Consider the following 13,463-nt stretch of genomic DNA (forward strand, 5'->3'; position numbering starts at 1 on the left):
GGTTACCACAAGACTCAAGCTGCACGTCTTGCTCCTTGGCATAACAGTTCACAATAACAATCCAGAGAGACTTCTTATTTTTACTGACATTCAAGTAGCCTTTCTTCTCCTGTGTCTGTTCTATAGGGCAGCACACAAACTACAGTTCTACTTCAATCGATATTGCTCAGATTTTGACTGGGTATTTTAATGAGTTCATAAGCATAGGAAGAAATTAATAAACATTTTAAGGGGGATGTGGGTCCTAGACCAAAAATCTTTTAAATCTTTATTTTTCGAGGTATAGCACTGAAAACTTGTACATATACGTAATGTCATGTGCTTATTTAGAATATAATGTCCGTTTTTGTTTATCTTCTTTGGTTCAAACTTTATTATGCGAGCTTCCTTTCATCATCTTTTGCAAATATTTGCAAAATAATTGTTCCTTAGATTTTGTTATGTATAGGTATCAATGGCTTCTGTATGATTCAAGGAATGCAATAAGACTAACATTATTGTTCTTAGAAATTAGTTCTCTTAGTTCTCGTAGAAATTAGTGCACTAAAAGAAAAGTAGTAAATGCACTTTGGAGCTATATATAACTCTAAGAGTTCTAAAGGATTGCAGAACAACATAAAGGCAGGAGATGTACTACCTTCAGTTCTAGGACAAGATCCATGCGCTTTTTTCCAAGTGGGTTGATGTCATTTAGAACCAGAGCAATGATGATGTCAATTCCATTGCTTTCATGCATGGCAATGCAGTTCTAAAAAACAAAAAAAATGATTTTGTGAGCAACAGTGACGAGTGCACGTGTACATAATTCAACCGGGCCAGAGATTAGGAAGAAAGGCAGCCACTCAAATATATGCACCTCAGTAATCTGTGCAGCTGTTGAAGTACCTCGCAAAAGGTGAATGCATCTGACATTTTTGCAATTTATTCAGCTCAAGAAATTTTTCATACAAAGCCGAATGTAACATAATTGTGAGCAAATGCAGTGCTTGATATATGAAAAGAAACATCAAGCTTTTAAGAGTTCTATTGGCACTGCAAGTTCAGCTTCTGACAAATCACCTGGTTTTCATGGCAGGGACCCTGGCAATATTCTGTCAGAGTCTCAAGGGTCTGATTGACAAGATCCACATTATGTTCATTGATGTAGAGACCAAGCAGGCCCAAGCCACCCGTGGTGCTGCCACAAATGCAGTCCAGAAACAACAGCGTCTCTGATACCAGGTTGTAGTTGTTCTTGTTGCATTGGTTGCGCAAGAAATCCTGCGCATAAGCAAGGCAGTCAGTGTTGGAGGATGAAAAGCAATAAGTTCATGCAGGTAAAAAAAAAATTTAATTAACACCATCAACAAACTAATCAAAGCAAATAAAAATGAGCAAAGCTTCACAGTGAAAAAATTATGACACAGTGTATGCACTTGATGTATTTCTTGAACCTTTTGTTTGATTGCAGCAAACTGCCTTGTTATTTCTATCATTGCAATGAAATTCTTTCTGAGTAACTTCCCATGATTTAAACACATGGTTCCAACATATTTGCAACACACATTTTGTAAATATTTTGTGACAAGCTTCAATGCAGACAAAACTTTTTTTTCTCAAAGAAGCTACAGGTCCTCTTTGCTCAGGTAAAGAGTATCTAATGTGGCTCGCATTTCTCTGCAACTTCTATTCCTACTTTATTGGCACACTTCAGCCAGCTTGACTTTATGAAAACTTGTGTGGATGCTGCGAGTAGGCCACATTACGAGAACCCCAAGTCGTTGAAAAGGGAACCCCAGGTGGCCAAAATTATACCGGAGTCCCCCACTACGGCATGCCTCATCATCAGACTATGGTTCTGGCACGTAAAGCCCCAGAATTAATTTATTTTAACTAAACTTTTTATTGGCATGTTGGCAGAAGTTGCCGGACTCAACTGTCTATCGTTTCTTTCTTTCTGAGCTTTCTACTATGAGTCTAAGTGCATGCTATGTTTCTCTCCGGTACATCTTCTTGGCAACCACCCACTGTTGGCACTTACAGCATCAGCTGGCACGACCAGTTTGAGCCACATAGGCAAATGAATTAACATTGTTTGATCTCCTGCCCTCACACAACCCTGGGCTATGGAAATGATGCTCAGCAGGCTATTGGCTTTAATTGCTGGTCTTAGAGACATCGAAAGTGTGGCAAATATTACATAAACCATTTTATTAAATTTAAATCATGCAAAGTTTGTACTCGGTGTATTGTAACTTTCTTTAATTTTCATTTTGTATCTATTTTTTGCATACAGTACTTTCCAAATAACAAGCCCCCCCCCGCACTTCCCATTTGCCGTATTTCTTTTTCTTTTTTTTTTTCCTTGGCAAAAAGGGCAACGTTAATCAAAAAGCTTGAGAGACTGTCATCAACCTATGACATACTGCATACAACATCCAGAATTTGCAGAATGGAAAAATGCTGGTATCATGGCTGAATGATTAAGACTCATTTTATGTGCTCAAATGACCCCATTTTAGCATTAACTGTGCCACAAGCTTCTTGCCCTCTTCCTGGTGCCAAGTCAGCCAAAAAGCCATTCTTTGTTTGCTAAAACAATAATTCAGTCAATTGTCAGCATGCTTTATTTAGGTCAATTAGGTTCACATCAGTGGCACACAAAAATGCCCTCTCAAGTTCAAAACATGAACAAAATGCATAATTGAACAAACCAAGCAACAAAATGAACAAACCAAGCAACAACAGACTTTCATAAAACTGGCCTTCTGTACAAGGTTGTGTTTCACAACCAAATATGTGAGCAATTTAGCAAAGTTTGAGCCACCAGAATCTTATAACTAGCAACAAGGACTGCCCGCTTGTGCAATAGAGTCAAACAAAGCGGACATGCCTGCAGACTTCGGTTGTGGTTCTCGCACAGCAGCTGAAGAAAACGCAACACTGGCTGCATGACCAACACCTCGGGTGCCAGGCGTGGCTCTTGGGGCCGTTCATTTTCCTCACTTGGGGACAAAGGGCTGCCGCCTGCTCAAATAGAAGTGCACCATACGACTGCATGTAGACACTGCACCCAGAATCAACTACATATGTGGGTTGCACTGAAAGAATGCAATAGTAGGCATAAGATATCTGTAACTTATAAAACATTCACACTCCATAGATGGACAAACTCTTCTTGTATGCAAGAATACTACCATATACAGTAGAACCTCGTTCATACATTTTGGAAAAAATGTGAGCATAAACATACTAACTTGAAAAACGCACAATCCAAGGTTACTAAAAAGTTTCGTAGATTCCACTGCAGCTGACATCTACGTAATGCGAAGCATTGCAGCACGAGAGGCCAGAAGCGCCCCAAGCTGGTGGGGCCTGAGCGGCCCGAGGCGAACGTTGTCATTTTTGCGGCTTCAACAAGCTTACGTTTGCACTCCTTGAATTCAGCCTGGTTCAGCAGCTTCTTCGGGTGGGGTATGTTGGCAGGAAGTTCTGATGTGCCCACTCGGCCAGAAGCGTTGCGGCACGAGATGCCGACGCGTTTCGAGCTGTTGGGGCCCGAGCAACCCAAGAAACACTTTGTTGTTTTCCTATTGCATAGTGTTTTAAGACAGCGAAGGGAAACTGAAACGAAATCGAGCTGGTGAGCCACGCTGGAACAAGGCTGCTAGAGCAAAACAGGACACTCACTTCACACTGCCTGCAGCAGGAAACGGCGGTGCATTTGTGTTATCACCTGTTAAAAGCAAGCAGTACACTTCACGTGGCGCTATGCCACATGCGCTGTCAAACAGGTAGGTGAAAATGCTTATCGCAATAGGGTTGGTGGCGAGAGCTCTGAATGCAACGTGCGAAGACCCACGAGGAGATTTGCTGGTACTAAAAGAAAGAATTGAGTGCATGCTGGCATTTTCACGTGACACAGGCGGGCGAGTAGTGCAGAGAAGCTGTCGTGGCAGGCGCCTACTTCTCTCGATTGTGATCACGTGTGCCTAGCGCATTTTCCTGGCAGGAAAACATATCATGCAACTGCAGTTTCGCGATGTACTGAACGTTCGAGCCGAAATATTGTGTTGTCCGGGAACGTACTAACCAGTAAAAAAGAAGCGTGACTGTATTGAGTCATTTCTTCTGTTCTCGATCCTGTTATCACTAACAACTTTTCTTTACTGGCCCAACTAGATGGAATTCAGGAGTCAATACAGCTGGTCTACATGGCCAACAAGGGAAAATTGCCAAGCCAAAATTTCAGTCATACAATCACAGCTAAATGGAACAGACCTGTAACTTCTAGGTGTCACTAGAACAGCTTTTGTATGAAGATGTCATAGCAATCCAGTTGTGCAGAAAGTATGGACACAGTCTTCCCCTCTGTCCACATAAATCAGTTAATCTCATTAACTGATGACTTGTACGATAAGTGCAGCCGGTCATCTACTTACTACATGCTTTCACCACATACAGACACCTGCTTATATAAAGTTATTTATGCATTCCCTAGACATCGCCTATGTCGATGGCGTCAATTACATAACAATCCTGCTGATTTTCGTCGGCATCAAGACACATGCATCTATCTTCATGAAAAAATGCAATAAAGAACATGACCTTCACATCAATTCCATATTTCGTATGCAGTGCTGTATAGGAAGAAATATGTTACACCGTTTGCATACAACATGAATAAATTTAGGTACATGTCTAATTTCATGTCTAATTAATCTTCTTCTATGAGAATGGCTTCTAGTTTCCACTTCCTTTTTGGCCACTTTTTCACACACTGCCAGATTCGCTCTCACCATGGACGGGCACTCTCCAAAGCTCTTTCACAAATGGCATGCCGTGTGCATGCCACAAACAGTGCCCAACTTCTCAAGCACTTTCTGAATTCTTTTTGGGCCATCATTTTAATACTGCCACGCCTGCAGCTGTTCGAAACACTAGAGCATCAGGGAAGAAGACATGCCAATTTCTTGCGGTGGCCTAGAAAGCCTGGAGTGCAAGTCACTTGCACACACGGTTGGTCACCAGCCTTTTCTCGCAGGCTGCGTATCCGAAGTGTGCTTCCCAAAGCTGCGAAATCTGCCAAATATTATTGCCATTTTACAGATGTAAATGTCCGCACTAGAAGTTACAGAGAGACCTTAGAGCAGACACATTGAAAAGAGTGATCGAAAATGGGTTGAAGGCGCAGAGTTGCATGTCCTGTGAAATTGCGTGACAGCGTGAAGCCTGTGGGGATGCGCGACTCTCACGCGTCCCCTGATGTTGTTTTCCCCGCATGTCTCCTGTAGTCCGGCTTCTCTGCATAGCTAAGCCCGGCGGTGGTTGCGGCGCGTTGCGAGAGATGGCGCTAGTGTCGCGATGCTAACGCCACCGAACGGCTGGGGTCACTTGGGAGAAAAAGGTCGGAGGCGCGCTCTCTTTGGCTTGGGATCGGCGACCAACACGCACGGACGCTTCGCGCGTGCGCCGGCCCGCTTCGCGCGACCGTCGCGCGAGGCTTAGATCAGGACACCGGTATGGACGAACGCGGATCGTTCGAGCTCGCCACCGTTCGCGTGACTGTACACATGAACGACTAGGCGATGGTGTCATAGCATGGGGCGAACGTATTCGCTCGCTATCGGGTCGCGGTGAGTCGGACTTCCTTGATTTGTCGCGCGCCCGTGTGAATGTTCTATTGGTTGTAATTCGGATAGTGTGCATTAGTGTATGAAAGGCGCAATAACTGCCCTTTTGATTGTTTGCACTACTGTGTTGTCGTTCCTTTGTCCCAAGAGCACATGTGTGAGACCCCACAAGCCTCATGTGGCAGTAAATCGTAGTCTAGGGACACCGTCCGCACCAACATAGTGCCTTGAGTTTTGCCACCTTTGCAGCCATTGCACAAAATTTGTTGCTTTTGACTTCATTCATCAGCCTTTCCACATGTCCTGTGGCACCCTTGATGCCTCTGCTTTAGTTTATAAAAATAAAAAAAATAAAAACAGGAAAACAACTTTTAAAATGACGGTAGCCATTTCATACTTTGCCTTTTCCTTGCGCTGCGAATGCACTTCTAAAACAGTGCAAACAGCATGCAGTTGGTCTTATTCACATAAGGCTTGTCACATTTTTTTAGAAGTTGGGTTCAAGTTACGTGAAACACCCTGTACACTGACAGCCTCTATATGGCTCCAAAAGCACCTTGATTTTAAAAACAGTGGCAACTTCTGTAGTGCTACAAATAATGCCATGTGTCCATTTTTATGATCAGCACTTGATCCTGTCTGAAACGAGCTAGAGAATCAGTACTAGAGCATCTCTTGTTTCTTCGACTTCTTGAGCTTGTTAAGCAGGTGCTTCAACCGAATGACAAAAATATGCGCTGTCTTCTCAATCATGAGCTGCCCTCTTTTCATGACGTAAAACATGAAGCAGATGCTTTCGTGAATAACATGCCCAGCGGTATGCTCATCAACTCCAACTTCTTTCACCATTTTCCCCATTGATTTGCTGGGGGTGCCGTCACCAACCTTCTGCACTTTATTGACAATAGTGTCCTGAATGGCAATGCTTTTTCCTTTTGGCCACTGAAGGCAAACATTTTATTGCCATGGGGTTACAGTATTTGAATAATTGCATTGTGTTTGTTTTTCTTGAGATTTGCAGCTTGAAAGTGTGCCTGAAAGCAGCTTGAAAGTGTGACATACGTAGCCCATGCACCACGCTTAAGAGATAATCTGCTGCGTGTGCAAAGAGTGGGCATGCCGAGATGGCATGGCATTATGTGTGCACTCTTCCCACACGACTGGTACTGAAGTTGCGTAATCTTGGGTTTCGGAGACACGTTAAAGCGAGAGACCAATGAAGCACTATTTGTGATAGTGTTGTCCCGCTGCAGGTGACACTACCAATCACAGGGCGGAATGGACGCGAAAGCGTGGCTGGCTTCCCTTTGTACCACCGATGTGAAGATTTCGTCGACACGGCATGAACCCGTATCTTTCTTCGCTGACTCTCAAATGCAACAAAATGATTTTTTTTTTTCACATTCAAACTTGCTTTTCCTAATTGCCCGATAATTTAGAAGATTTTGCGGCCCCTTCCATGTAAGAAAAATTTATCAGTGACTGTACTTAATTGCATAAGAGGCCAAATTCCAATATAATGACATTTTGATATGACGAAGCGAATTGCCGATTTTACTGACTTCGTTATATCAAGGTTTAACTGTGTGTGATTTTTGTCAATGACCAACCTTGGCTATCAAGCACCTGAACTGAGATGAAATGTCAGTAGTGTGCCTTATTCAAAACAAGTGCACTTCACACATCAAGGATTCAAAATGGTAGAAAATTATGCAAGAGGGGCATCAGACCAGGTTGGTAAAGGAACCGTCTCCATTCGGCTGTGCCATTGAAAGGCAGCGAGATGTAGTTATGCAAGAAAATAAGGACAGAATGAATGAATAGTGCACGGACCTCCTTTTGTACGAGTACCTTCAGCGTTCTTTTATTTATCTAAGCACATGGTTGGGGCTGCTGTGTTTATTGCCAAGTTAAGGCACAAGTGTAATAATTTATTTCAGAAAATTTTTGAGGCCTCGCAATGCCATCTCCCATGTCATATTAGTGGTGAGACTATACAAGTGCAAGTATGAAAGAGCAGGGATTCTTTTCTCTCTCTACACAGAAAACATGCTCACCACCGGTGTCGCTACTGAGACCACCCACTGTAGACCGCACATGGGCATAAGCTTTTCCTGTGACCTGTGCAGCATCCTCCAACTGGGCACGCAGCTCATCAGACACCATCAGGCTCCCCTTTCCTCCTGCAAGAGTAATAAAAAACACAATAGATTTCAGACAACGCATATACGTAGCAGTATATTATACACAGAGTTGCAACTGTTGAAAATGAAGTAAAAGACGAGGTAACATCAATTATTGTCCTTTTCACGGCGCTACCGTGTCTGAATTCATTACGAGCTGTGGAATTAATATAATTAGTTCTGTTGTTTCCGACTAATACTTGGTGGAGCCATGTTTAAAGGGCATTCCCATGGCAGAGATCTCTGCAAGGGATATCAGAGAAGCAACTTGACATGGGCCACCGTGCTGAATTTCTCATCGACCTCCCCCGCTTACATAGTAGAAGCGATCGGCAAAGAAAGTCAGTGTTATCAGACTATTATGGCGGCTTCCACTCTTGATACCACGCTTCATCACTTCCTTACGATGTCAGCACCAGCACATTTCATCGCAAGTGGCATCATTGACGACTAATTTTGTGATCATGGTGTCCACACGTGAAACACGCCTTCAAAAATGTCTTGTGCGTTGAGGACGCCGTCTTGCGTTGTCAACGTCTGCGCGCCCAGTGCAGTGCAGCTCGGCAAGCAGATTTGAGGCGTATCGGCCAGTTCTTGGCACATGGAAGAGATCAGGCCATTGAGGGGAACAACGCTGAAGACGATGTCATCGAACAGCATGCAACGATGGCAGTGGCGCAGAACGGCGAGTGTCACTGTGCCTTGCTGATTCATGCCGAGTCAATATTTCAGGTGCAGGTACGGTTGTGCAGGGTGGTGTATTGTGACGACCAGTAAGACCTTGGTCTCGAGATGGCATGGTCAGTCCGGCCGCTGCTCGTTTGTTGCGTAATTTGGCAGAGCTTTCATCAGAGGGGATATGGAAAGCAGATGCTGTCGTCGTTGGTAGTATTTGGGTCACGCAATCCGAGAGAGATTTACCTGGCAGCACCGGCAGCATAGGTTGTGAGTGAGGGGCAGCCACAGTGATGCCGTAGTGCGAAATCACTGCCTGCCGCAGGTTCTCGTAGATTCCCGAGCCTGCTAGAAGTCGAAGCTGGGAAAGAAGACTGTCTGGCAGCTCGTGACTTGCATGGAGAAAGCGCAAGTGTTGGTCACTCACATTGTTGACATGGAAGTGATTCTCGAGCTGAAAAAACCAGATGGCAGAGCTGCTCCTTCAAAACTTCGGTAGGCCATGCATCCGCAGAAGGTGCAAGCACAGAACATCGGAAGGCTCGCCTGCTGCTGCTTGTGGTAAAATCTCAAATGCGGATAGCATCAGGTGGTCGCTGAAGGCATCGCGAAGGCTGTGCGTGAGGTGTCGCCATGCCTGTGAGAGTGAAATTTGCACTTAGTAGAGCCTTTGGGAGAGCCTCTGAATCGGTAATGAGTGAGGTGCCCCGGAACGGAAAGCGGATAGCTTGCAGGAACACCCAAGGAAGGAGAGCAGCGGGCCGTAGAATAGTCGAACGCGTCTGTGTTTGGCCCAGTGAATTCCTTGGAAAGGGTCGCCGCGCAGCTGCCATTGAGATGAGAAGGATACTCACGGACCGAGTAGAGGTTTGATCCTGGGGCTGCCATGTGCTGACGATCGGCACGGGTGGACGCAGGTGATGTGGGACAACAAGACGCAGAATGACACAATTCAAATGGTGAGAGCTGTTGTGACTGAGCGCTCGAGGTGGCGTAGTGAGCAAGGACGGCTGCCCACAAGTCCTAGTAGAAGTCGGGTCCAGACGGTGGCAGCCGGAGCCTGCAACGCAGCCGGAGCCTGGAACCTTGCTGATACAGAAGTAGCTGTCCAGCTGGATGAACCAGATGTCTGGCATGTCGATGTAGGATTCCGGGACACCCTACAACCGCAGAACGTCTGCTGGACCACGTGAGGCCACGTCACTCTCGCCTTGGTAGAGTCGCTGCATTGAGCCTGGCATGGCTGGGCTCAGTCGTCCAGTGTCCCCAATTTGTGGGAGGCGGCGTGAAGAGGTAGCCACCGTGGCCACAGTTTATTTAGAGCGGCCAGCCATGGTGCCACGGGATCTCGGGTGCGGCAGATACCGCAGGCTACGCAGCTTGAGTGCGCTAGCGTGTTCTTTTTTTCGCGCTACCTGCATGTGAGCCCGTCTTCTACACCGGCTCTGGAGGCGATAGTCGCGCCACTACACATTAAATTCAGAGGCAGACAAAGCATTCGCTCCCCACTGCCGACGCTATTAGCTGCAGGGGCGGAGTGTACACGAAAGCGTGGCTGGCTTCGCTTCATACCGCCAATGTGAACATATCGTCAATACGGTATAAAACCGTATCTTTCATTACTGACTCTCAAATTTAAAAAAAAATTTTTTTTTTCATTAAAGTTGGCTTTTTTCGATTGCCCGATATCTCAAAACATTTTGCGACCCCTTCCGTGAAGGAAAATCCATGGGGGACTATACTTATTTGCAAAAAGATTGAATTTCAATAAAACAAAATTTCAATGTAACGAAGCACATTGCCAATTTTACCAACTTCGTTATATTGAGGTTTAACTGTATATTCTGCGCCTCCATCTTATGAAGAAAAATGTTCAGTGTTCTATTCAATAATGAAGGTAATCTCTTGTGTGTATGCATTCACATGAAGACATCACTAATCACAAACCTCTATTTTATTTCAGTGAGAACCTTTTACACAGTCAAACTAAAAATGACATATAAAAATGAGAGCTACCCACAACATGAATGTCCAATAAGGATGGAGACCCAAAGAAAGTTGTAAAAAATTTAATGCAAAACAATATATGTCTTAAAATTTTATACAACCTAAGTTAACGCTGAAACTAATTTTCTTCTTGCATTCAATGAGATCATAAGAAATTATTTCCCCAAGAAGAAATAATGTCATCATGGAAACTAATCTAAAAGGTAAGAAAACAATAAAGAAGGGAATGTAGCCACTTCGGCAACCATAATGCGAGTTGTACAGTAGTGCCGATTTGCCTCCAAGCCATCTAAAGAGGCAGCTATAAGAAAAGCATGAAACATAATGAATTGTGAGCCTTTCTAAAAAGCAGAGTTCAAAAAAGGCAAAGGGATACATAAATCAGTTTGGTACATTTTACCATTCTTAAAAGTCATGCTCACACCAGGGTTCCTACATTAACAATCACCTTAGGTTTCAGCTGAGTGCGGACAGCAGTGTACTGTGCCACAAACCTCGAGAGCGGCTGCGTGATTCCCGGAGGTTGTCCTTGCGCAGCAGGTCTTTCTCTTCAGAGGTCGCTCGGGCAGCCATGTCGGACGTGCTGACAGTGACTGTAGACTTTATCTCCTGCTGTGCTGCCTTCATTTTGTCAAAAAATACCTTAAAGAACTTCTCTGCATTGTTTCCAGTAGTTAACTTCGCATGCATGGACCTCTGCAATTAAATACAAAAAAAACAGCACATTGAATTAGTGCATGGCCAGAAAACCTTGAAAGAACACATCAGAGCAGGAACACAGACATCCACATCGACTGAAAGCTGTGTAGGAAGTGTTGTTCTGATCCCAGCAAGGGCACTGTTAAAGAAGGTGTTTGGAGGTAGTGTCACACACCTGTGTGAAAGTAGCACAATGCACCAAGCCAATCTTTCCGAAATGTGCTCTTAGCATCCTCTGCCATAGCTCACTTCAGGCAGGTGATGACTTAAGTTACACCTTTACATGTGTCTCTTCTTCTGGACTCCCCCAACTGTTTATTCTTTTGACTCCCACAACTGCTTATTCTTTTTTATTGGCTCACATAATTACAGCCCATAGCTCGGTAAGCACACCCCAAACAATGCACAACCGCATGTAGGCAAGTCCTAAATAAACCCAGCTAGCTCCCACTTTCCACAATTACAGTGTTCATTGTTTGTCGCCCATAAGAATAAGCACCACCGCAAAAGGCACAACAATCCTACCTGTATGACAGGGTTTCCACCACGCAGGAGTGCGATACCAAGCTCGACACTCTCAAGGAAGATGGCCAGGCTGGGGCTCATCATAATCAGCTCCACAACAAGATCCGAGGCCCCCTCGCGATCAAGCTGGCACTGGACTTCAGACAGCGGGCTCGGTGGACGACCAAGGGGTGTTTGGGGCTGAGGTGACTGCTGCTGTTGCAGTTGCTGCTGCTGCTGTTGCTGCTGTGGCTGTGAGCCTTCCGTTGAGCCACGCTTGGGCTGTGGCTGCTTGGGTGGTGTGCCCAAATAACGCACAAGAAGGCTCTGCCGCAGTGCTTCACCCTGCACAACACGATCTGAGCTGGTAAAATAGTTCAACCTCCAAACTGCCTAAATGCCGTGTTAGAGGTTCCATGTACTGCTGTGAAAGTCACAGATGCCAGATCAGGAAATAAATTGAATGCAAGCTCTGCTTTGATCAGTTGCGTCACACAGGATCATTCTGATTATACCATGCCCTCCTTTTCTAAAATATTTAGCAGTCACACGATTCTCAAATTCACTACGCCAAAACTTACCAACAGTGAGGTTCAGATAAAGTATGTGCACCATTTAAGACCTGGAATTTAGAGTTTACAGGAGAGTTCTGAGATGCAGCTACAGCACTCGTATCTAACATCATGGAATGGTAGCACCATTTGTCACCACTATGTTGCACCGAAATAAAATGTTTTTAGTGGTGCAGCCACAGACAATGCACACTACAGCTTTACTGTGAATGAAAAAGGCAAATAGTACTCGCAAATGTGGTCTTAAACTGAACCCACTGCAAAATGCCGCCTTTTGTGAAACTTGAGCCGAAATCAGCCAGTGGTTTGTTTAGCTGGAGAAGTCACGGTACACCACTTCAAGTTTCCATGAAATATTGTCACGTGTAATGGTTTGCATTTTCCGGTAACCATTTTTCACTAGCTTATCACTGCTATCAAGTTATTGCTCGACGCAAGACATGCCTACAATATCCAAAATTTTTTTAATGTTCTTGCCTGTCCTACAGTGAAAGAGACTGGCCTCATTAGATTGCGCACATAGTTCAAATAGTGTTGCACATTCTTAAACGTAAGCAAGCACCAGCGGTTACTCTGGAATGTACAGTGATACCTATAAAAGAAGGGAGCAAACTTGACTCGCAAGTTCAGCTTCGATGACCAACAACTGCGCTTACCACTATCATTGTGATTCCTGTGTTGCTTGTCTCCCTGAGCACAAGCTCACCCAATATAGAGCTAGAACCTTAACTCAGAGTTCTACCAGTGTGTATGGTTCTTCACTGTTACTACTACAATGTGACAATGTGGTGCAGGGCCTCCCTCTCACCTCGCTGATTGCTAAGTGGGCTCAGCTTTCTGCGACACATTCATGGTGTGGGAGCACGCGTCAGTGGTGTATAGTACCACATGACGACCACCTTGAGGTTCTGTGACATACACAGCCATGGGGTTCATTTCCTAAACTGCACTACATGTGACACATGTTATGAACTGGTTGCAATAAAAGGCAATGTAATTAATTACTTACTGTAGTCTCAAGAAATTCAGGCATCGTGCCATACTAATTCAACTTGGTATTTACATTACTTATACATTTGTAATTTTTTAATGAATTTCAACTAAACTGTGGTTATTGGCCAAGGTGCCATTGTACTGCAAGTATGTTCAGATATTCAGTAAAGATCTAGAATGGCAAGAATTGATTGAAATTGAAGAATGAGATATCCATG

General features: G+C 44.5%; 1 protein-coding gene across 1 annotated transcript in view; it reads right to left on the bottom strand.

The window, feature by feature from the left end:
• Positions 1-13,463, bottom strand: part of LOC119461957 (inositol 1,4,5-trisphosphate receptor type 1-like) — a gene marked incomplete at its 5' end in the record, with an annotated part of 266,368 nt that overhangs the window by 188,502 nt on the left and 64,403 nt on the right. The window contains 6 exons of the mRNA XM_049672350.1: positions 638-748; positions 1,060-1,260; positions 2,873-3,006; positions 7,670-7,795; positions 10,972-11,173; positions 11,702-12,025. Of these exons, the coding sequence (XP_049528307.1) occupies positions 638-748; positions 1,060-1,260; positions 2,873-3,006; positions 7,670-7,795; positions 10,972-11,173; positions 11,702-12,025 (1,098 nt within the window). The remainder of the gene's footprint in view (positions 1-637; positions 749-1,059; positions 1,261-2,872; positions 3,007-7,669; positions 7,796-10,971; positions 11,174-11,701; positions 12,026-13,463) is intronic.

The sequence above is a fragment of the Dermacentor silvarum genome, chromosome 8 (genome assembly GCF_013339745.2).
Source record: "Dermacentor silvarum isolate Dsil-2018 chromosome 8, BIME_Dsil_1.4, whole genome shotgun sequence".
In the NCBI taxonomy this organism is placed as follows: Eukaryota; Metazoa; Arthropoda; class Arachnida; order Ixodida; family Ixodidae; genus Dermacentor; species Dermacentor silvarum.